Here is a 26,449-nt window from a genome sequence, read left to right on the forward strand (position 1 = left end):
GCGCATGCGCAGAAACCCGCTGCTGTCTGCTGGAGCGCTTCGCGTTTTGCTGCACCTCAGAGACGGAGTGTTTTCAGTAGCCGTTTACCGAGACATTTCTGTCGGTTACCGACACCATGAACACGCTGAAGAACTGAAGTTTACGAGCACCGACGCCCGTTCTGATTGATGGATTTATTCTGAGGTAACGTTACAGTAAAATAACGGTTGTGTCGTTCGTTAGCGGGTCGGTTAGCAGCGGCTAACATCAAACGGACAGATGCAGAAAAAACACTAGTGATTTCAACGTAAATAACACTCGTGTTTGATATGATTTGAGTCATGATATTGCTCTAAGAGTAATAATATCGTTCCTTAGCCGAAATATGTTTTTTTTTTTTAGATCTCTAACGTTATGTGTCTAAAGTGAATCAGTGTTAGTTGGTCATTTAAACGACGCGCTGAACAAATCAGACAGACTCACCTAAACAAATAATATCAAACACACTGGATTTAAATATAAGTATTATTTAATCTTGACATTACTTTATGACATCTGCACTTATTGATAATATTCATCACCCTCTTGTTATTAATGTATTATTTGTGATCTATATCAATATCAGACACTTGTCTTTTCTGCTTTCTGCTCTAATCAACAATACTGGTCACTCTAATCTGGTCATTAATGTATAACATCTGATCAGTACAATAGAATCATACAGACACTTATCTGATTTATTAATATGAAACATTTCATCTGATAATCAATATCCAGAGCTTTCTAAATTCTAGTCTGGTCATTAATTGTTTGATCTGCTTAATAATATCAGAAAGGCACTGATCTGATTTAATAATATGCACCATTTCATTTGATCAGCAGTATCAGTATTAAAACTGCTATTTAATTTAGTAATTAATTTCTAACATCTAATATAGTCAGCAATCAGCAAAAATCATAACATCAACTGTATTAGACAGTGATGTGGTCTGTTACAATATGCAATGTGAGATCCGATTTTTCTTATCATTTAGAATGTCTGACATTGATTTTGTTGATAATGATTTTGTGATCTTGATTATGAGACTTGTTCTTAATCAGAACTTGACTCTGAGATCAGAACATGAACTAGACCAGAACATGAGTGTGATAATGTGTGTCTATTCACATATTCTGAATATAATACGTTATAATTATCCATGAATGATCATTTTATCAGATCCCCATGGTAATATTGATTTGATCCGATCTGTAGATCTGCATCTGGTGTTCAGAGTCGGTTCAGCCGGTCATCCGTGTGATGAATTTGGAGGAGCAGATGTGTCAGTCGATGATGAGTTGTGTTGAGGTGGTTAGTGATTATTTAGGGTGCTAAATGAGTTGTTTTCCTTCTTACCCATCTGTGAAGGTTATAACTCATTGCACATTTATTTTGGGAAGGAAAATAAAGATATTTTGACTCTCTGCCCTGATAATGGGTGACCATCTGTGCGATGCAGTGCCAGTTCAGGCGTGACTAAAACAAATACTAAATCACCAAACCATTTTTATAGTCTAGCAGCTTTCATTTTAGGTGTCATGTGTTTAAGAGTAGGTTGGAGTAGAATTCATGGCACTGTATGCAATATCTTTCTCAATATCTACATTTTTCTGAGCCCATTAGCAGATATTTGTCTTAGGTTTGAAAAAAAAAACCCTTCATTAGAAAGACATCTTAGGTAATTGTGTGTGTGTGTGTGTGTGTGTGTTTTAAGTAGATGCATTGATTGTGACTTAAGTATCTTTAGACTTTTGCTGAATTTTTATTTTAACATATTTTATTTTTTTGTAGTGTAATCAGAAGGCACAGTCAAAATGATTTCCATATTCTAGTAGTTGGGAGCAGTTTTTTGGGAAAATGTGTTAAAGTAATGGAGCGCTATTGTTCAAATTCTGATGTGTTGCTAATAAAACTTGTGCAAATTTTCTGCTTCTAGACAGTGTTAAAGGAATAGTTCACTCAAAAATAAATATTTACAGACATTTTCTTCACCTTCAGGCCATCCAAGATTATTTCCTCATCAGATTTGATCTTCATCAGACTTGTTCATCAATGGATCTTCTTCAGTGAATGGTTGCCATCAGAATGATTGAATAAATCCATCAGTATGTCTTTAAACTTAAAACTGTTGCATTTGGCTAAAATAGAAGTCCTCTATCCATAGTTTTGCAGTTTACAAATCAAAACAGATCTAAACATGTTGGTGGATTTTGATGTGACTGGACAACAGGGAATTAACTTTTTCACTGGAGGAAGCATTATTATGCATAATTTATATTTTTGGTAAGCTATTCCTTTAAAAAAGTCTTAATTTGACCTTTATGAAACCAGCAGAAGCCTTTTCTAGTATAAACTTCATGGAAATAGACTTGGCTTTTCTGTTGTCCTGGGTCATTGTTGGTACTGTAGTCTGCTTTGTGATTTTGAGCATAATGCATTAATTCCCGGCCAGTGAAGGAACAATCACGCTGGCTCTTCTCCCGTTATCAGTCACTGTCCAGCGGTGTGGATCTGCTGAGGTCTGGCAGCTGTTACTAGGGTCTTAAAATTTTACTGGTGTTAAAACTGTGATCCGGCGTAAGGCTGGGAAAGGGCCTGTTGCTCTGGATGGATAACGCTGCTGGGATTTGACTTATTTTGAACTGGTGCTGAATATGGCAAATGCCATGTTGGAATTTGTTGGTTTGTTTTATTGCAGTGAATTCAGATAGTTAACTGAATAGAGCCAGGTTTCCCTCATTACAAACACACTGATGTTGGGATATATCGCTAATAAATGGGCATTTTTTAGAGTCTCATGACTAATTTCACATATCTATTTTGAGTTCTGCTTGACAGAGCTGTTTCTGTGTTGAAAAAACTGCATCTGAGAAACTTACTTGCTCTAATTGTGAACAAAGCAGCCACTTGTCTGTCCAGTTTCTTCCTCCTGTTTCATTAGAATGAGTTAAGTCTGATATAGTTTACTTCAGTCTGATCTGAATTAAATTATTAGTGTCTGATGTTCTCTGTTTGAACCTGATGTGCCCTATTTTTTCACTTTAGTGTGAGTCTGATTTGCTCTGAAGAAGCTAATATATCATGCCATATTTCCTGGGCACAGACTTCTGGGTTAGATGTTCCCACAGAGTGAAGCTGAAAGTTTCGGACAAACTACATCAGCTCTAGGGTGTTTGAAATGCTTAAAGTAATATATTTTTTGCATATTCCAGGAAGGTAGAGCAGAACTTTCCATCTGTTTCTCTTGCTCTCTTATTTGGCCGTGTCATTGTTGTGAACTATCGATTGCCGGTTCTGGCCTAATTAAGATGACTGTACACCTTACACTGCTCAGAAAGTGGACCTGATGCATTATGCAGATGATTAAACAACTTCTTAAGGTTTCAGAGTGGTTTTCTCCAGGAGGCACGTCAGTCCTCATTTATGTAATATAAAGCACTTATACTTGTGGAAGCGCAGAGGAGAGACAGCAAAACAAAATTCGGTCACAAAAGATTTTGATTTAAGCCAAGAGGAGACTGGTTTTCTTTGGCTAAAGTAAGGAAACTTTGCTTCCTTTGCTCCTGTAAATAAACTCGTGAGACTAGCACATCTCACAGGTGCATGTGAGACGCATGCATCCTACGTCATCCACCAGAACTGCTTGCACGTATGACAGACAGTGGAAATGAAAGAAAAGTGTTTATAACATTTGAAATATTGGTATGTTTCTGTCAAAAACACATGGATTTGCTACAGGATGCCTTTATTCACCCCCGGAGCCGTGTAAGGCACATTTTATTACGGATGGGCGCACTTTGATGACTTTTAGACTGTTAAAAAAAAAAAAAAAAAATATATATATATATATATATATATATATATATATATATATATATATATATATATATATATATATATATATATATATATATATATATATATGCCTACTGCCATTCTAACGCTTGGCAGAGTGAGGATAAATGTTAAGATAACTCCGAATGGACTCATTTGAAAGAAGAAAATCATCTTTGATTTTTCTGTGAACTAAACCTTTTTATAGAATTGCTTTTATTTGGGTTTTGCTGGCCTAAAAAAAAAGTCAAATTTTATCTTGTATAAACACTATAGTATGGTCACCGCGGGTCTGATTCCAGTGGCAGGTCTTTATGAATTTTGGTATTAAAGGTGTCAGATGGTGCTGAATCATGTAGCTTCTGTTTTTCTTTTTCACTCTTTCCTTCATACATCAACTCTCTTGGAAATGGAAAAGAGAAAACCCACAGACTGTGTAGTCACATTGAATTAAAGTGCTAATTATAGAACCTGGAGCTCCGCATCTGCGGCTGCAGTCCAGCTCCAAGCTAATGGATGTGTAAATGAAAAGCATTACATCTCACTAGCAGTCCAGCTCGGCCATAATGGAATCATTCAGGGTGTGTCTCTGTACCACAATATCAGGTGATCCCTGTTTTCTACCTCAGAAATGTCAGAGGGATACAGGCATGAAAAGGTTGTGCTTTTCCTGTCCAGCCACACAGACATTGTGCTTTCACCCCAGGGTGAAATCAATCCTCCCTTCCTTCTCAACCCTCTACGGACACCTTGGCAATTGAATTGCCACTGGCTAGTAAATTTTTTTGTTTACTTGCCAGACTGAGATATATATATAGTTTGTAAAATGGCACACTTTTTTAAATAACTGAAAGTACACTCTTTACATCAGTCTGTCAAGCATTATAATATGATAATCAAGTATTATTTAACAATATAACTTTAGTAATTTAGAATTAAAACTTGATAACCATGAATGAATGCATATTAGTCATTTTAACTGGACTGGTGGTGTTGCTTTGTTGGTCATTCAGTGTTTCTGTAAAAAAATTAAAATGGGAAAAACTAACAAAATTACTGATAAGATAATCATACGAATTCTAGTAATAAGAACAAGATAAAACGCACAAAGGATTAATGAGCTACTGGGTTCCTGGATATTAATCCGGTTGAAATCAGTACAGGGCCGATAATTGGTGAGCTCCAGCCAATGAGATTGTCATTTGTGCATTAGCTCCACCCACTACCAGAAAATCCGACAGTTCTTAACAGCTGAAGAATTCCAAAGGAACACGGTTATTTTGACAGGAAAATACAACAAAGAATATAATTTACATGTGGCATGTCAATTCTCTCTCTCTTTAGCCCCATTCACACTGCACGTTGGTCCCGTAAAATTGCCAGAACATTGCCAGATCGCCTTCTGTGTGAACACAAACACGTCCCGTGACTCTTGTACGTGACTCTTTTACCAGGTGTTTTGAAGGCAGATCAACGTTCGGGACAAAAAAAATTGTGTAAACTATAATGAAGCAGAGACTCACTATCCGCGCTGAAACGAAGATCGTTCGCCAGTTTAAGTGAAAGTTAACATCCCTAGCATTTTCGAGTCGTACATTACACGTCACATCCTGATGTCACGTGTCTTTACAGGACCTTTACGGGTTGTGTGTAAACGCACACACATATACCGGGAAATCACTGGCAGTGTGAAAGAGGCAAAATCTAGCGACCCGGGAACAATTGCCGGGACACATCACCCATGTAATTTCTGGAATCGCAGTGTGAAAGAGGTTTTTCTCTCTCTGCGTGTGTGTGAGACAAAGCAATGGCGAAGTGTGCGCCTTCACACTAGAGTTTACTATACATCAAATACACAAAACGGGTGCACTGCGCATCCATTCAGATGAACTGAAAAATATCACAGATCACTGATGGAGAGTGAATCTCTAAAGCTCTCAATCAGAGTGTTTGGCGAGTGTAAATGTATCTGTGCTAAACGTTTACTTAGCCTCCAATTCTGAAAGTGGCGTGATATTCAGATAAGTATGGTGACCCATACTCGGAATTCGTGCTCTGGTTTTTTAACCCATCCAAAGTGCACACACACAGAGCAGTTACACACACACACACACACTGTGAGCACACACCCGGAGCAGTGGGCAGCCATTTATGCTGCGGCGCCCGGGGAGCAGTTGGGGGTTCGATGCCTTGCTCAAGGGCACCTAAGTCGTGGTATTGAAGGTGGAGAGAGAACTGTACATGCACTCCCCCCACCCACAATTCCTGCCGGCCCGAGACTCGAACTCACAACCTTTCGATTGGGAGTCCAACTCTCTAACCATTAGTGTGAACTTCCCCAATTCACACACTGGCGAGTAAAATCTGAGGACTTAAATTTAGCATGTGCGAGTGATTAACTCGCAATGTAGAGTGCTGCTTCTCTCTAAAAGTGTGTCAGAAGAAATTAAATACATTGAATTTTCACAGCTTGGAGTAGGCTTAATAGTGTTTTTTGAGATTCATTTATTAGTGATGTTTGCCAAGTCAGGCATTAATATATTAATGAACACTGAGATCTATTTTATTTTTGACCAAATTCAGTATTTTTCGGCTTTCATTTTTCTGGATTCCATTCAGGGGTGCTCCGATTGACCGACTGATAATTGCTTTGGGATGTTTGATCAGTGGCCTCTGTAAAGACCAATCTCAAAAAACCAATCTCAAGCCTGCTGTGCAAGGTTTGGCATGACATGCAGCAGCACCCTCTCAGTCTCTCTTTGGCGTGGGTGAAATAATTATATTGCTGTATAGTGAGGTATAATTCATATTTCTTCATTATTCATTCTTCAACTTATAAAGTAATTTGAAAACTTTCTGTGAGACATAATTTCACAAACAGTGTGAGTGAATCATCGCTCCCGCAGTCTCTTTCTCTCTGAAAATGCACAAATAAGCAATCAGCACAGCTGACACAGGAATTATCACTTGCACTATCGAGCATCATCACTAAAGTTTATAAATGGAATTTCTTTTTAATTCTTGCCAATGTTTAAACCATTCAGTGCTTATGCATATTTCTGAAAGAAATAAAAGAAGAAAAGTCGGCAGATACTGTTTTCTATGAACAGCGATTGGCCTCAAAAATCCTAATGGGAGCACCCCTAATTCCATTTGTATGGTTAAATAAAACTTTAGTAGACAAAAAGCATGTCTAATTAAATAAAACCGTGAAGATTATACCATTTAATAATAATTTATTAAAATAAAAAACAAAATAAAATTCTATTTTAATTTTCCCATCATTTGAATTTTTCTGAATTCCATGATTTAGTTATAATTTTAATAATTGAAAACCATGTGGAATGAATTAAATTCATAAAGCTTTTGTTTGTATGTTTGTTTTAAAATTATTATTATTATTAAATTATTATTATTTGAATTTATTTTTCTCAGAAATTCAGTGTTGTCTGTTTTGTGTAAATTTATGATTTAATTTAAATATTATATAAAGGAATAAAACATTAACAGTTTAATTAATCTTTTAAAATATAATCAAATTAAAAGGAACAATTGTTTTGTCGTTTAAAACAATCTTTTTTTTTACTTATTTACTCTTTATTTATTTTGTGAACAGTGCTGCACAACAGAGGTTTACTGTGAAAAATAAAGTATTCATATTATCATCATCATCCTAACTTAATAATTATAATAGTAATATATTCTGTCACAGTTTCTTCAACTTAAACCAAACTTTTATTTTGACAGTTTGTCATGAAGATCTTTGAGATTCTTTGTATATGATGTGATGACAACATGATTGAACCTGAACTTGAAGGACACCTCAAATTATGTGAACTGTTTTATAATAGATCAAACGTATGATTTTGACCAGGTATTTGCTGAAATGAGCAAAAAACTATATCTGTCTAATATGAATGTCGTAGAGACTAACAATAGTAACCGCATATTATCTTGATAAATAACACTTTAGCAATACATCAGCAACACACAGCTCACATTTATTCAGATGTCTACTTTTAATGAGCCTTTACATTTGCAATCTTGATAAATTTGTTGTAAACTATATTCAGGCATGAGCATTGCAGTAGTTATCTTAGCATTTTTCCCCAGAAGTAGGTTGTCATGCAAGACTAGATAACAAATGGCAAACTCCCATAAACAGCCTGAATATAATTGAGAAATAATCAGGCACAAGATGCCTCAGTCCTTCTTGTTAGTGCACCTCACTGTGGATTTATTATCCCCACATACCTGTGCTCTGAATCTTTATCACTTGATTTATTTATACGTAGTGTCTGTCTCCTAAGAAAGGGATTGAGATGACTCCTCCTCGTAACTTCTCTTGAAGCTGCCTGTAGGCAATGAGAATTGGCTGTCAGCTTTCAGAGCGTTCTCCTCAGCGACTGAGCCTCAGAGATGAGATGGAATGAGAATAAAACATCTGGTTTCAATCTCTACTTCTTTCCAAGGTTACATTAGGTAACTGAAATAGTTGCAAACCATTTTTCAAATATCCAAGTTAATTAGGATTAGTGTATTTCAAATCAAAATATGTTGAAAATATCATGCTAAAGGTTGACCAGATGATATACTGGGCTTTTAGGTTAATATTGCCAACAATCCCTTGAACTATGGTAGAGGATGAGATTGTGAATCGTCTCTCTTTCTACCTTTCAGATGACACAATTTAAATGTATCCACCTAAAAATAATTTCTCATTAGACATTCCTCTCTTATTATGCATGAAATTCAAACTGGTATCAAGCTGCAATTTTATGATTTGGAAGTATGTACCAGTACTGTTAGGAACTCAAAAGTATGTCCTTTCAGATTCCCAGCAAAGTACATACCTTTAGTGCAGAGCAGAAGTACGCAGAGTATGCAGGCAGTCTTCATTGTAGAATGTCTCACTTTTAGGGCTGGGATAAACGATTATTTTTTAAACGATTAATCTAGCGATTATTTTTTCGATGCATCGATTAATCTAACAATGAATTTTTTCAGAACGATTCGATTTTGATTATCTCCCCATTAATTGACTACTAACAATTTATACATGTTGATTTACATATCTGAATGAAAAAAAAACATGAATTCCTTAACATTGCAATATATGTTTATTGCTCTTAAAATTACAAAATAAAAGACTGACTAAGAATGCATTAATTTGCACTTGTATAGAGAGAGCATTCAATAAAACCTTGAAGCCTTGAAAACACATAGCTTACTGAAACAAGTTTACTGAACACATAGGGCCTAGCGTACGGAAAAAAAGTTCTTCTTTCAGATGAAAATAACAACAATTGATGTCTAGCATTCAATAAAAAATGTCACCCAAAATACTTGTTTAGAGCAATTGAAAGAGTACAGTAACCAATGTAAACTTGGGGGCTTTAAGCTAATACAGAGAGTGCTTTTCCAAAAGAAATAAATATATAATAAAATAACAGTGGGAGCCAGCAGCCTGTCATGGAGAAAAACAAAATCTCTGAATGCTCCATGTGAAACTTTGGCGTTCTGCCCTTTTTCTATCGTGTCTAATGATTTTGGTTAATATGCACGAGAGAGAGAGAGAGAGCACGCAAGACCGCGCACGTGTAGTTTGAAGACTGTGAGTGCGCGATCGATGCACGTCATCGATGACCTCAACGCGTTGTCCCAGCCCTACTCACTTTGCTTCATTAAAACTGTTAGAATGTCCACAAAGAATCACAGTCCTTGCATTTAGTCGCAGTGTCATTCACAGGCAAATCTACTGGCTGGAGGGTGTCATCTTCTGAAAAAATAAATAAAAACATTTCTCGTTCCTCTGACGGTCTTTCGATTGCAGGTGGGGGACATTTCAGAGTAACTCTAGCTTGGTTTGTGTTGCCGTGCATAGATAATTGTGTATGGAAGCGTTATCATTTATCTCGTGGGGCGTTCGCTGCTTTGTTTTTGGTAAACAACTTCAGAGCTGTGGCCTCTTTTGATAGTCAACCTATTTTTAGGCCCTTTAAGCCTTTTTACATTGTGACTACGTTATTTTCATAACAATATAAGTGCATTTTCTGTCTAATTATCATTTGCATAATGTGCCCAGATGATTAACTTTCAAATGCACGATTGAGTGATTTTTCAAGGTTGTAAGTAAAACAGATTACTTACGAAAAAATATTATTTCAGTTTTACTGTTTCACAATTTCACATTTAATTAAATGTGTTACTTGTCATCTCTGTAATTGCTTGTGAAATTTACTAGCAGTTTCTTAGTGAAATTGTTTCTACAACATATTGTTTTCCAGTATACTGAAGTCTTACAATAGATTTAGGGGTGTGCCGGTTTCAGAATTGGTGATGACGGTTATGACGTGAGTCAAATGTGACGGTTCATAACATAACCGTCAGGGGGGGTCCAAGTCGGGTTAACTCCGTGTCAGCGCGCGCTCTGATCGGTAAAGGGGCAGAGATTTCAGACCTCCGTTTATTAAGGAGATCTGTCACAAAACTCATCATCCGCGCCAACGTTTTTTGAGCAAATTTCAAAGCCGCACCCGCCCGCCATCCGCTGATTGTTTTGGGGTCTATGGCGATGCAATGCTTTGCTGATGTGAGCCACAAAAAAAAAGCCATTGCCATTTGCCCATTAGCTCCGCCCACTACCGGAGAAACTGGTATGTCTTCTGCTTGTTCGAAAATGAATATGAATAATTCTAAATTTAATCCATTATTTTGACAGGAGAAGACAACAAAGAATAGTTTACATATAGCGTGTTGTTTAAGCGTGGTAAGACTCTCGCTCTCTCTCTCTTTGCATGTGTGAGAAACAGCGCTATCAGTAAAGTGACGGTGAGTCGTGCGCCTTCACAAAGAGTTTACAGAGTGTCAAATACAGGTGCGCTGTGTGTCCATTGAGATGAGCTGAAAAGTTCAGATCGCTTGATGGAGAGAGAACTCTGAAGCTCAGATGCTGAAATTAATGCAAGCGTCATGCGCTTCAGTCTATGTAGTAAACAAACCTGCACGTCTCTGCCATTCATTAATTCACACAGAGACGCGCAGAACACGGATTTATATTTTAAACAACTTTTGCGGCTTAACATTTACAGATACTGGTCCATATGGAGATTTTATTTGATTATTTTATGCTAACTTTGGCAAATTCCATGACTGTCCATATTAAAATGCAAGTCTTCCATGTCACGGTTATCATTGTCTGCTTTATTTGCTTTTTATTTTTTTAAATACATGCAATTGGTTGATGAAACATTTATTAAAATTAAGATAAAATTTGTACAAAACGAAATTCGTTTTTAAGAAAGGTTTTCTACAAAGCAAAATTTTATGAAGTGGTAAATATCATGTCTGACGATTTACAAAACTTCATTAAGTGGTAAAAACCATGTCTCCCGATATATTGCGCATCTTATGATCCTATCTAAAAAATGAAAATAATTTTTGATAAAAAATGTTTGTAAAAAATATTTTAATAACACGGTTTTGGCGGTTATAGAGTTCTAATGACGGTGTTCAACTATAACCGCCGGTCTCACGGTTATATACTAACCGTCACACCCCTAAATAGATTTCTGAATAAACATTTTCTGTTCAGAGATTGCAAATGTGGAATAGGCTAAAAATAAATAAAAAATACATCAGGCTGGCTCTCATTTCCACGGATCGTTCTGATGATTCATATCAGCAATATTATTCCTTCAGGCTAAGATACAGGTGGGCCTTTTTGGATTGCGTGTTGCCTGGAGCAAGACATTGGCCATGTGCACCAAATCAGGGTGAAACGGATAGACATTAAGGTTGAAAATCTTGCTAACACTGACAGGGCAAACAGGATGCAAATATGCCTCAAGGCCACTGTAGGAAGTCTCGCGGTGGGACCTGTTAGCGCTTGCTAGTCAAAGAAAACTATCCATGCATGGTCATCTGGCAAGATAAATTGTCTTAGGCATCGAGCCTGAGCAAAACTAGATTGAAAGATGAGAGCGTATTCTTGTGGAACCAGTCGACTCAGAACATCTCAAAAGGAATTACACTATTTGTGCTCTATTTAAAGCCCAATGTGTGGCCTTTATGCCAAAACCTCCTTAGCTAGAGTCTTTTAATGTTAAATTCAGTGCAGAACGTTCTGATAGATCATGCATAAGTTAATTAAACACAGCTGTCTCTGGTTTATTTCCACTGGAAAAGTTTCGAAGTTTTTCCGTAGAAGAGCAGATAAGATGTGTGAACGAGGTCAATACTGAGTAAACAACTGGTTTCTTTTCCCTCCCTCCCAATACAGTATGTTAGTGGTGCAGCTTTCTGTTTTATTGATGACTGGGGAATCAGACCTATCGACCATAAAATAAGTTTTTCACCTATAATAAAAGAACCTAGAAGCTGTTGGCCTATTTTTCAACTTTTTAGATCGATGGGAATGCTTAATAAGCACTTAGAAGCGTAACTTTTACTTAAAATTTTATTGCATCTTTTGATGTTTTTCATTTGGCACTATTGACAACTGTCTCTAGACTTCACATTGACATCATTGACATCAGAATGCATCTAAGATAATTCAGTCAGACAGTCTGTATTACCTCGGTGGTCTATATTGTTTCAGCAGTGCATTAGGAACAGAGTGACTCATTGATGGAGTTCTGGAGATCATCTGGGAGAAAGTACTGCCAAATCGTTCCTGCCTGGAGAAGATGTCCCAAAGTGCAGCTCAGCATCCGTCTGATGTTTAAACTGCCTTATGTAGAACATCGATCCAGCTAAAAGCTTGCCCTAGTTAACTTCTAGTTAATGAATGCTTCTGTGCTGAGCTGAGTTATTTTATATGGCCTGGAATTTCATTTGCCTTCAGTATGGTGCAAAACATAGATAAATTGGAGAAACAGTGTTATTTAGAAGTCGAGGAGAGCAACGACTCTGACAGAAACATCTGATAAAGATGAATTGAGATGTGGAGAAACATTGACTTGGCTTTATCAGATTTTTTAAAAGCCGTTTCTGATTCACGTATAGTAAGATACACAGTACTACATTTATAAGAGATATTAGTGTCAAATTGTGCTGCTGTCTAGATGCTAAGGTGATTTTATAATTCTGGTAATGCTTTGTTCAGATGATTAAACCTAATTTTAGAAAAATGAAATCAATGCTCGACTTTTTAAACCTAACTTTTGATGTCCAGTTCTGCTGATGCAACTTTCATTTCAGTTGAAGAGGAAGTGAAAAAATGGGAAGAGAGAAGGAAAATTTTCTCCAATGCAGAAACCAGTGGAGACTGATATTTAATTTAAATACTGAACATGTTTCATTTTTTTCTATTTATACTGGTTCTTTTTGGACTCTTGCCTTCAAAGCAAATTTAACTAGGAGAAAATTGGTTACCCTGTCGTCTGGAAATGTCATTGCTGCATAAAATATGCTCGCACTGATAATAAGGGATCCATAATTTCTTGCTTTCATCCGTATTTGCTGCTAACTCAGCCGCGGCAAGGCTGGAAAAAAAAATCCTTCCATTTACAAAACTGGTTAAATATTGGCTTGTGGTAAATTTGCTTTGCCTTCACAGCGCAGAGGCAGTGTGAGGACTAGACGGAGAGTTGTTATTCCTGGGAAACTCTCCGGACCTGATCACAGGTCAGTGTGAAGTTCTTCTTCAGAACACACAACAGTTTTTATGACAGTGGAGATGGAGCTCAGACATGCTGGATCTTGCCTGTTTACATGAGAAAAACATTCCTGTGATGCGCAGCTGTATTCTCAGCATCATTACTCCAGTCTTCAGATCCTTCAGAAATCATTCTAATATTCTTTGCTGCTCAAGAAACATTATTATCAGTTTTTATTTTTTTTTGATTAATAGAAAGGGCTGCATTTATAAATGAAATATAAATATTTTGCAACGTTATAATTGTCTTTAATAATATAATAAAAGTTTATTTAAAAATGTTCTTAAACTTAGTGTAACAGTGTACATATTAGGGACAGCAGTTATATTTCTATATCTACAAATATTGATTGCTGTTAATTGCTTTAATGAAGCAGACTGATTTTAAACTCACAAAAGAGGTAAAATTGCTTGAATCATAAATGGAGCAAAACTCTGTCTGTCTTGCGTAAAAACAGAGTGTATCTTTTGTGTTTTGGATTTTACGTGCTTACTCCTTTTTCTTTCTTTTTTTTTCTTTTTTTTTTGTATATCAAGGTGATGTATAATTGAACCAGCCACAAATAACAACCCTTACGGCAGTGGAAGGAGGCTAAATAATGGAGCCTAATCAGGGAAAGGTCATAAAGAATGATTATCCACTTCAGGTGTTCAGAGGGGAAGTGTTTTATGAGCCCCAATTTGTCCCTTTGTATCAGCGTCTGTCTCATCACTGAAACATTTCTCTGGAGATCTAGAGTCATTAATCTAAAGAGGACAGGCTGCCCTTCCTTCTCACACGGTCCAGGTCTGATAGTCTGTAAATAGCAATGGAGATCAGGCTTGTACCGAATCCCTATTTGTATTTTATTGCAAATGTAATACGTTGATGTGAAGTATATGTGAAAAATAGTGCATAGGTCCTGACATTGTCTTAATACAGGCTTGTCTTAATATATATTTATGTTTTGTGCTCTGTGTGAGTTTTGATCAACAAAATTAAGCGATAGTTCATCTCTTTCCTGCTCTAGGATCAGTGGCCATGTTAAAATCTGTTCCATTAATGGAAAAACATCCCTCATGTTCTCTCATCCAGAGATAATGAAGCTCTCTGAAATCTTGCATGGCTTAAACTGATGGCTACATGGGTAAATCTAACAGAGACGGTCACTTGAGGCGAATCAGGTTTTTTTTTCCTGTACGCATGCCTTATGGAGTGTTTGCTCTGTGGGTTTGTTTAAGCACAGCTGCTAATGCTTGGAGCTAGCTGTCAGCATACCAGATATTGTGTTCAGTGAATAGGACAAGCTTGTGAGGTCATTCTGAGCACTGCCAGTTGGTTTCAAATCTAACAAATGGGTGTGAATGGGTTTTCTTTTTTTTGTGGAGCTGTGTTTAAAACATCTCTTGACAGTTGCATACTGTAATAGCCATTAAGAACTGTGATTTGGTCAGAGAGTCTCTTAGGCCAGACACAAATACAGGCATAAATGCGTGGCCAACACATTGCAAGTGAACTGTTCTATAGTAGATATTTCACATGCATACTTTCAATCTGGTGGCAGACTCAAGGGATGGTTAAAAGAGAACACTTGACAGTTCATTTTGGAATGCATAGTTAGAAGTGCTAATGTAGTTGCGTACAGTCTGTTTCGGGTATTAGGCTTGATGAAGATTGATGTGTCTTCCATCAGGATAATGATGTATGAAATCTGTCATATTCATTTCAGATCAAAACAAAGTGATTCATATTTCTTATCTTTAGCACTGATCATATCAGATGACCTAGGGATGTTTTTAAGACTCTAAAATGATGTCCAAATTACTGATACTCGTTTACCAACTGATACTTTCTTTCTATTTTGCAGATTAAAAGCAGTTGGATTGGATGCAGTATCTTCAAGACTTTATGGCACACTGTGGCCAATTCATGAGTCCCAACTATGGAACAGTGACCGGAGTGATGCCACCAATAAAAATGCAGATCAACCATGCCTCCATTGCTGATCTCCATCAAGGACACTCAGATTTTACCGCTGTCTGGAACTCTCCCTCTTCTCTTGGATAGTTTATATTTCAACATACATCATACCGCACTCAAGACCATATTGTTTATTGACAACTTCATTATATCACTAGAAAGATGAAATTTCCTTTTATTAGGAGTCCCAATTAAAACAAAGACACATAAGTTACAAACTCCAGAAAGGGGTAAAATGAAAGTGTGTGCCGTACAGATGAGGTTGCATTATGGCAGCTGAATCTCTTCAAAGGCTGCATTCACGTGTCTGGTTCGGAGGAGAGTGATAGTTGAACGATGCAGCGAAGCGGAGGCATCGTTGGGAACAGCACCCAGCCATGGGTACTGAGGCGAGTACGGCTCACCTGGCTCAGTTTCATGCTCTTCTTCATCCTGGTTTGCTTCCCTCTCATTGCACATTACTACCTCAACACAATCGATGAAGCAGGGGGACCAGATAAGCGCATTTTTGGGCCAAGACCTGGAGGAGAACTGTGTGAAGCGAAGCACGTTCAAGACCTGTGTCGTATCCGAGAATCTGTCAGCGAGGAGCTTCTGCAGCTTGAGGCAAAGCGTCAAGAGCTCAATGGCGAGATAGCCCGACTTAACCTTCGCATCGAGGCCTGTAAACGTAGTATTGACAGTGCCAAACAGGACTTGCTACAACTCAAAAATGTCATCAGCCAGACAGAGCACTCTTACAAGGAACTTATGGCTCAAAACCAGCCAAAACTGTCATTGCCAGTTAGACTTTTACCAGACAAGGATGATCCTGGATACCCTCCTCCAAAGTCGGCCCAAAACTGCCGTTTGCATACGTGTTTTGATTACGCTAGATGTCCGCTTACATCTGGCTTCCCGGTCTATGTTTATGACACAGGATCATATCCTTGGGGTGAGAAGTTGGACCCTCTCGTCAAACAAGCCTTTGCCTCATCCGTTAAAAGTAGTGTATATGTGACCGATAATCCCAACATTGCTTGTCTGTACATAGTGCTCGTTGGGGAAATACAAGAGTCACCCTCCTCTCCTCCTGCCTCACCCTTAGACCTTGAAAAGCAGCTCAAGGCCTTGCCGTATTGGAGGTTGGACGGCCACAACCACCTGCTTGTACATCTTTTAAGAAAGTCTCTGACACAGAACTTCCTCTACAATGTGAGCACAGGACGAGCAGCAGTGGCACAGTCTACCTTTTTTGATCGTCAATATAGAGAAGGTTTCGACATGGTTGTGTCTCCTCTAGTCCACGCTCTGTCTGAACCCAACTTCCTAGAGGTGCCTCCGCAAGTCCCGGTCAAGAGGAAGTATCTCTTCACCTTTCAGGGAGAAAAGGTGGAGTCTTTGAGGAGCAGTTTGCTTGAAGCGCCACCACAATCCTTCGAAGAGGAAATGGAAGGGGATCCACCAGCTGATTATGATGATCGCATTATTGGCACTCTTAAAGCTGTACAAGACAGTCACCTAGACCAGGTTCTTGTGGAGTTCACTTGCAAGAATCAGCCTAAGCCGAGTTTACCAACAGAGTGGGCGTTGTGTGGGGAGCGTGAGGATCGTTTAGAGGTACTGAAGGTCTCTACATTTGCCTTGGTGATATCTCCAGGCGATGGCCAGTTGGTGGCCTCTGCTGGCTGTAGCATGAGACTTTTTGAAGCTTTGGAAGTTGGAGCAATACCGGTGGTGCTTGGTGACCACTCAAAGTTGCCCTACCATCACCTTATACGCTGGAGTGAGGCAGTCATCATGGTACCCAAGCCTCGCATAACAGAGCTGCACTTTCTGTTGCGTAGCATCTCAGACAACGACCTACTGGCCATGCGACGGCAGGGTCGGTTTCTTTGGGAGACGTACTTCTCCACTTCAGAGAGCATCTTCAGCACCATCCTAGCTAGCGTACGAACCAGCATCCAGATACCAGCAGCACCTATACGTGAGGAGCCTGCCCAGGAGATTCCTCACAAAGCTGGAAAGTTGGCAGGAACTGATGCTAACTTGGCTGACAATGGTGACTTAGATCTGGGGCCTGTTGAAGTAGAGCCCCCTTATGCTTCGCCACGCTTCTTGCGTAACTTCACCTACACAGCTGCTGATGTCTACCGCACCTGGAATCGTGCACCTGGCCCCTTCCATCTATTCCCACATACTCCCTTGGACCCCATACTTCCCTCAGAAGCCAAGTTTCTGGGGTCGGGGACTGGTTTTCGCCCTATCGGTGGAGGTTCTGGGGGATCTGGTAAAGAGTTTCAAGCTGCTCTAGGAGGTAACGTCCCACGGGAGCAGTTTACTGTGGTTATGCTTACTTATGAAAGGGAGGAGGTTCTTATGAACTCATTGGAGAGACTAAATGGCCTTCCTTATCTCAACAAAGTGGTGGTAGTGTGGAACTCCCCCAAACCACCTTCGGATGATCTCCTCTGGCCAGACATTGGTCTACCAATTGTGGTGAGCATACAGTATTTCTTGATCATATTTCTTACAGTCATATGGTTCACTGCTTACTGGTTCAGTAAGCAACCTCTTAGTAAAAACCCTAGTAAGATTCCTGAACACCCTACCAATGCAGAACACCCTAGTAAGATTCCTGAACACCCTACCAATGCAGAACATCCTAGTAAGATTCCTGAACACCCTACCAATGCAGAACACCCTAGTAAGAATCCTGAACACCCTACCAATGCAGAACACCCTAGTAAGATTCCTGAACACACTACCGATGCATAACTCCCTTACATCATGGTGCCAAGTTTAGCACAGGCAGGCACCACTCAAGGACAAAAAAAAAATCTTGTTAAGCTTGTTTTTTAGTTGGAATTCTCCAAGGCTTAAATGTGATAGTACCTCACAAGCATTGCATTCTGCTGTAGATTTGGTGTGCTCTCTCTGCTGTCTTTGAAGCATAGCTTTTAGGTCTCTAGGGCACCAAGCCTAATTAGTTCTGGTGATATTAAAGGAAACAGTGCTGTATTAAGCCCATAGTTAGGTTATACTTTGAAATAAAAACCCAAACAGAATGCCGAAGTACCCCACATTTCTTACTATCTTCAAGTAGTTTGGAACTTTGAAATTGAGCATCTTTTATGTAAGTTTGCAAAGTTGTATTAGAACTAGCATTGAATTAATTTTAGACCATCCCTGCACCCAAAGCCTTTGCTTTAGTAATCAAAAAATGGTTTCTTGAAGTATTACGCTATTTTGATTGGCATTTGTTGGTTTTATAATGTCATGTGTCTGGCAGGCCCAGTAAAATCTTGTAATAATGTCATGTTCTACCTCAGTCGTTCACAATATGGCATGTTGACTCAACAGATGGGCTTTTTCTCTGCAGGTGGTACACACAGAAAAGAACAGCTTAAACAATCGCTTCCTTCCCTGGGATGCAGTCGAGACTGAGGCTGTTTTGTCTATTGATGATGATGCCCATCTTCGACACGATGAAATTATGTTTGGGTTCAGGTAAGGTTTTTATAATGCCGAGATTTAGTATAGTATGTTTATGAAGGTGGAGCAATTAAACAATGCTCATTATTATCATATTTTCATGACAGTTATTGTCTAGTTTAGCTGTTTACATATCCATGTTTTGGCCATTTCAAAGCAAAAACATTAATATATATACTGAACACAGTCAATAGGCTAAAAATATTGATATTATCCTTTGATTTTGTGTTGGTAAAAAGTGGTGAAACATTACATCCTTAAAATGCAGCTCCTTAATTTTTGCAGATATTTCTTCCTTGTTAAAGATATATTTAGGGGCATTCTTTTGATTAATTGTATAGGATAGGCCCGGTGATGCTGTGGCTCCAGTACTTTTTGCCTCTTTTAAAGAAATGTTATTTTGTGAAGGTCATTTTCTTCGTTGATATTATTAGAAAAGAATGTGAAACTCCCCATGATGTCACTCCTTTGGGCTAAAGTATGTTTAGAAAGAATAAATTCAGTTTTATGAAGCAAGGAGAGCAAAATATTTCTATTGGAGAGACAGTGTAAGCCGATCTGTTTTTCACCGCAGTCTGTACATTTTAAGCATACCATTTTAGATAAAAAAAATGTAAGATGTGAAAAGTGTTTTTAAATGCACATTAACATCTGTATGCCCATTTAAATGTGTTTGTCAAGAAAGAGAGAACTGCTGTGGTTTGTTTTTGCATTCAGTCACGTGATGTTGAGTGTAAACCAACAGCTGCGGATGCAGTTGTTGGTTTGAAGAATTTAAAGCATCTGATCTGATAAAGTATATGACAGTTGAAGAAAACTCTGTTCTTCTCTCCTGTGTCCCTCTGTGTTTATTTCCATGTTTAGTAGGGTTTTAACGCTACACAAACACGATGGTTCATTACATACTTTGGTTTTTACGTCATGGTTCATCATGGTTACGGTATGGCAGGTCGGGGGTGGGGTACTATATATAAAATTGCTTTTTTAATTATTATTAAACAATAGTTTACTTAACTACCTTAAGGATAGGATATATTAAGGAAACATTTAGCTCATGCTCTAAATAGGAAGCCCTTTTACATTACTATAAAGTTACAATTAACAAAGCCCAAATGTAATGTAAATTGCACATAATGCAATTTTTAAATTAACTTCTAAATTATAAAATTTCTACCTTTTTGTTGTTAAAATATATTTATTTACACAGTGGCTGTCATAACCTGTTTAAACATGCATTAAATAACTGACATAACTAACAGGTTTTACAAACAAATGACATGTTAATTTCTTGTTTATTTCATGTGTATACACATTTGACAATAAAGCTGTTTATTTTTGTTTTTATCTGTTAGTTTTGGAGTAAAAATGGTAGCATTGGAGTCTTATTTGTATGTTTAAATATTTAGGGAATTCATCAGGCTGATCTCTTTTTTATTATTAGGTTTGTATTACAATCAAAGATGCTGCTACTTCTAAAGTTTTTATGCGTGATCTGTCTGTTTTGTGAGATTTTTAATTGTGCAATAAAAGCTTCTAGTTATTTAGCTTCTGTGTTTAGCTACCCTATTAAAGGGCTTTACTTGGCATCCATTTGGATCAACACAGTTGTAAAACGAGCTAGTAAACTCGATGTGATGCATATTCATCAGTCAGACAAGATTTCTGCACAAACATAACATAGTTCATCATAAACCATCTGAATTTTTTTATTTTATTCAAATACTCATGTTTTCAAAATGCATTTGTTCAAATTTCTTAGAATCAGCATAAATCCATTGTGAAAACATTAAAATATATTCAATTAAAAAGTATGAATATTGTTAGAGAAAGAAGCAGAGAAATAAGCAATATTCTATTAGTTAATATATATGAGATTTAAATCAAATTGATTTATTGATGATAAATATATTGTTTGTGTATATAAGGTTGAGGTTTTCTGCATTACTTAACTATTTATTTATTTATTGTGTGCATATATTGCTAAGAAACTTACCAAGTGCTGTTCTGTGATTATTATAATCACAGTTCTTGCTCCGGTTTGGATCATTCCCATCTCTTTCTCTTTCTTCGCTCACAGGGTGTGGCGGGAGGCCAGAGACCGAATTGTGGGATTCCCAGGAAGGTTTCATGCCTGGGATGTAAATCACCAATCTTGGCTCTACAATTCCAACTACTCCTGTGAGCTCTCCATGGTGCTGACGGGTGCGGCCTTCTTCCACAAGGTGAAGCTTTGCTCGCTTTGACACTTCCAAAGCCTGATTGTGGCAAAAATAGACACTAGGCTTATGTAGTTTTACCCACGATATGGTTTGGCTAGTTGTAAGCCAATGCTGAAACTAAGCACATTGTTGTTCAGCCGAATACATGACGCAGTGCTTCATTTTTCCAGATGAATAAGTGAACAGCGCAGCGTGTTTGATTTATGAGCATTTATGTTGCGCAACATCATGGTACATTTGAGATGCTTTTGCTCTCTTGTGTTCATTTATTTTTTTTTTATCCATCATTTCTGCCTCTCCTCAGTATTACGCATACCTCTATTCCTACGTCATGCCTCAAGCCATACGTGACATGGTGGACGAGTACATCAACTGTGAGGATATCGCCATGAACTTCCTCGTGTCACACATCACTCGCAAACCCCCCATCAAGGTCAGTGGGATGTTACTTGAAGCACATGTTATTTCAAGCCTTTTGGGGCTTTTGTCACTTGTGGTTCTTGCTCAGTCGGATAAAGTGAAAACTGAATAATTTGAATCAGATTATACATTCTGTTAGTCAGCTGATTTCTGTTTCTATCGCTTTGGGTAGCCTTGCCCACAGAGGAATCTCATTGGCTCAGATCTTTTCTCCATCTAACTGTGTTTTGAACATTGAATATGGCCTTATTAGCTTTTAGTTTGCCATCGTGCAGCACTTTCACTTCCAGTCAGAACAAAAAAAGTTATTTTTAAATTTGGTTACAGCACATTGGCTCAAATTTAATAATAAATAAATAAATTTCTCTGTTATCAAGAACATAACATACCCTGGTAATATTTCAAATATATGTATGTGTGTGTGTGTGTGTGTGTGTGAGTGAATGAAGAAAATTAAGTTTATTTTCAACAGTATTAGGATTTTTGTTAGTTTTTTACGCATTCAGTTTCCCCGTTTTTTATTTAAATCTAATATTATTATATATTAAGTTGTGTTTATAAATCACAGTAATTGTTTGCTGCCAAAAATGCTGTAACAACAATTAAAATCTAATGAAAAATCATCACTGAGAATGAAGGAAAAAAAAAAAAAATCTAATTCTATGGAAAAGTTCTGTAATTGTCTTTTAAAATGTCTAAATACATTTATATTTATATATATATATATATATATATATATATATATATATATATATATATATATATATATATATATATATATATATTTAGAAAAAATTTGTGTCAAATATATCTATCTTTTTAGTTTTATTTGGGGTGTAATAAGACCTGGACATTCTCCTGTTATTATTTTGTGACCACAATTTTGTGGTTATTGTGCACTATAAAAGAAATGAAATGTCTAGGAAGTGTCCAGAGAACACTCTTCTTCCAGTCGTACTCATGTATGCTACAATAAATTGATTCCAGTGGGATTATTCAGTAGGATTTCAGTAAGCTTTAAAAAGCCTTTGATGTTCTGAAGTCCATTGACTGAAGCATCGGGACAGCCATGAGTTAACAGTGTAATGAAATTTGATAGATTTTCTCTGTCATTATTACACACACACACACACACACACACCCTTCTCTCTCCGTCTGATCCCGTCCCGGCGGATTAAACAAATCAATTACATTTGTTTTGTTGTCACGAAGAGGCCGACCAGATTGCAATATGAGGACAGACTACACAAATGAAAAAGATGATATTGTGTTATGAAGTTAATAAGTCTGTCATCTTTAGATGGAGGGATTGATTTGTAGGAATAATTCACTCAGAATTGAAAGTCAGTTACTCAACCTCATGTTGTTTTAAACCTGTATTGCTATCTGAAGGAAGCTTAAAAAAGGACGAAAGCACCATTAAAAGTAGTTCATACAAACCCATGCCTTACATTCCCAGACTTCTCAAGTTGTTTGATAGATTGTGTGAGGAACTGACTGAAATTGAAGTCATAAATCTCATTTTATCATGACGTTCCTCCTCTCAGGTGACGTCACGTTGGACCTTCCGCTGTCCCGGCTGTCCGCAGGCTCTTTCACACGACGATTCGCACTTCCACGAGCGTCACAAGTGCATCAACTTCTTCGTAAAAGTCTACGGATACATGCCCCTGTTATACACTCAGTTCAGAGTGGACTCGGTACTCTTCAAGACGCGGTTGCCCCACGACAAGACGAAGTGTTTTAAATTCATTTAGCGGATCGGGGAACTTAAAAGCACAGATGGACGCACGGACGCGAGACGGTCTCACTCTGGGAACATGAAGGGTATTAAAACTTCTTGTAAATATCAGAGAAATTTTCTTTGAACTTGTCTTCCTTGAAGTCAAGGGAGAACAATTAGAGAACAAACGATTACCTTCAAGCGTTTTTAACGTTGTGTGTGATTCATCAACAACCACTACAGGCTTTATTTGCACCTCTTTTCACGGGACGTCTGGGACAGGGACGCGTCAGTGGACCTCAAATTGCATTTTGATCATGCTGTACTGACAGAACAAACTGAGTTATGGACCGACAGAGGCTGTTTTTGGATGACACATCTGAGAATTACGGGAGAGTCAAAGTGTCTAAATGATTCGTGTTATTTTTACTTTGCATATTCTCGTTTGAAACGCACTGATGGTCATGTTTTGTTTAGTTTTTAACTCGTGTGTGTGCTTCTGTGCATGTGTGAATGGCTGAGTGTTGTTCTGTTGGTTGATGCTGACTAAGCGTCATTAACCCCCATCAAATATTTGTTGATCATCAGTAAGAATAGCACGAGATATCAAACATAACTGCATAGGAATAGCACCAAATCAAGCTGGTACACATTCTCTTGTCCATCACAATCATACAAGAAAACAAAATGACTGTATTTAACATGTTTAGTACATTTGTGGAATAACAGATCTATTCTGACGCCTTTTGATGGATTATCACGACTTGTGTTTCATTTTAATGAACTTGAATGATTTCAGAAGTGAAAATCGCAAAGAAATTTCCAGGTCATATTTAATCATATATTTTACATAAAGAAAAGCCTTTTTTTGTTCATTGTTTGTTTCATGAATTAAAGCATCCAAATTCTAATTTTGTAATGCAAATATTTGACTTTTTCTAATGCAAAATATAGTTTTTCAATCAAATTAAATGTTTAAGACTGGTAAGATGTGTTTAATTTCTATCAGTTATCATTACTATAACCCAAAAAAGTTCAGTAATGTGCATAATTTTTTTCGTTTACATCACATTAAATTCAGTGCAACAAATATTACTACAGCTTATTTAAATGTATACATGTTACATTAATACATTAAATGTATTATTGTCATTAAAATTTCAAAATCTGGTCCTAAAATAATGTCTTAATTTTTCTTTGTATACAATATTATTTCTTCATTTTGGTTTTGTGATCAAATGTGACCTGGACATGTTCTTGACAGTTTCATGTGTGAATGTGTTTGTGTGTTTTATGAAACGTGTGTCTACAAATGGCAAGCATGGTTTCCGGTTGTGAGGAAGGAAAACTGACGGGATGCACAGTAGCTCCTCTTTGCTCTGTAAATGGTACGTGTCTCTTTTCTGTGCCAGGATGTTACCTGGGGCTCCTTCTGCCGAGCTGATTTCACCCTTCAGTTGACAAATTTGAGATGCCTTTGAGAACGCTGAGCTTGACTGTTTCTGTCTGTTGGTTAATTCATGATGGCTGTCCTGACATGTTTACATTTACATTTATTCATTTAGCAGATGCTTTTATCCAAAGGGTCTTAAAATTGGGGAATACATCAAGCGATTCATCTTAAAGAGGCAAATAGACAAAGGAAGTACTCGTCATACCAAGTTTCAAGCATTGTTTAAATAATTACAAGCTAGACAGAGAAAGAAGAAAGAGAAAAAGATTTCTCAGATAGTGTAGAAAGAGGTGAGTTTTCAGCTGTCGCTTGAAAAATGTCAGCGATGCATCATTCCGGATAGGGGTTGGAAGATCATTCCACCAGCCAGGAACGGTAAACGAAAATGTTCTGGAAAGTGATTTTTTTTTTTTAATCTCTTTGTGATAGTGATACGAGGCATCGCTCACTAGTGGATCTCAGACTTCTGGAGGGAATGTAGATTCTTAAGTGAGTGGGTGCTAAGTCTGTGGCTGTTCTATATAAAAGCATCAGTGTCTTAAACTTGATGCGAGCTGTAACCAGCTGCCAGTGCAAGGAGATAAAGAGAAGTGTGACATGGGCTCATTTGAGCTCGTTAAAGACCAGTCGTGCCACTGCATTCTGAATCATTTTGACTGTGCATGATGGAAGTCCAGCCAGAAGAGCATTGCAGTAGTCCAGCCTAGAAATGACAAGGGCCTGGATAAGAAGTGGTGCAGCATGCTCCGTTAGAAAGGGTCCGATCTTTCTGATGTTGTGCAATGGATACCTGCAAGATTTTGCAGTTTTTGCAATGTGGTCTTTGAAAGTTAGCTGGTCACTTGATGGGTGTAATTGTTCTTACATTCATGTCGGGATGTCCGCCACTTAGCCTTAGATCTGTGCAGCTTCCGTTGAATCATCTGGTTGACATGAAAGCTAGAGCTGTGTGTCATCAGCATAGCAATGGTAGGAGAAACCACGTGCCTGTATGATGGGTCCCAGAGATGTAGTGTATATGGAGAAGAGGAGGGGTCCAAGAACTGATCCCTGAGGAACCCCAGTGACCAGTTTGATGTGCTCTGGATATCGTCCCACCTCAGGCCACCCTGAAAGACCTATCAGTGAGAGAGGATTCAAACCAAGTGATGCCCAGTGATGAGAGGCTGGACTGGAAGATCTGATGAATCAAAAGCAGCAGATAGATCTAGCAAAAAAATAAAACTCATCCTTGACAGGTACATTTAGGAAAATTACTCTGCAATTGTAAATTAAGAAAAAAAAATTGTGCCTCTGTTCCCTCTTAGAATAGGAATTTTTTTTTTTTGTAACATGCCCATGTTTTGTATTGTGTATGAATCTGTTGAACAGGCTTTAATGTTTTATTATGTTGTAATTATTGTGAAGACCATATGACTATTGGGATTGGACAAGAACTGACAATATAAACTAAAGTGTTGAATGCCAGCAAACATTATAACTGACAACTTCTTCAACCACACTAATAAACCAGCCAGTGTCATCATCTCTTTTCTTATGGTGATCTTAATCAGTGGGTTTACTGAATGATTCACAGAATGAGTTGTGTGTCATTGCTTCATCATATGAAATTTTGCGGTAGGTTTTATTGTGTTTGTTCACTGAGGAACAGGATCAGGAAATTGCAAACTGGATTAAGACTAACAACT

General features: G+C 37.7%; 1 protein-coding gene across 1 annotated transcript; it reads left to right on the forward strand.

The window, feature by feature from the left end:
* Positions 1-9: 9 nt before the first annotated feature.
* extl3 (exostosin-like glycosyltransferase 3) lies at positions 10-26,286 on the forward strand. Its single transcript, XM_052586620.1, has 6 exons — positions 10-184; positions 15,360-17,950; positions 18,834-18,961; positions 21,024-21,168; positions 21,470-21,598; positions 23,133-26,286. Exons 2-6 carry the CDS (start codon positions 15,809-15,811, stop codon positions 23,340-23,342), a joined length of 2,754 nt encoding a protein of 917 aa, XP_052442580.1. The 5' UTR covers positions 10-184; positions 15,360-15,808; the 3' UTR covers positions 23,343-26,286.
* The last annotated feature ends 163 nt before the right edge of the window (positions 26,287-26,449 follow it).

Source organism: Carassius gibelio, chromosome B20, assembly GCF_023724105.1.
Source record: "Carassius gibelio isolate Cgi1373 ecotype wild population from Czech Republic chromosome B20, carGib1.2-hapl.c, whole genome shotgun sequence".
NCBI lineage: Eukaryota > Metazoa > Chordata > Actinopteri > Cypriniformes > Cyprinidae > Carassius > Carassius gibelio.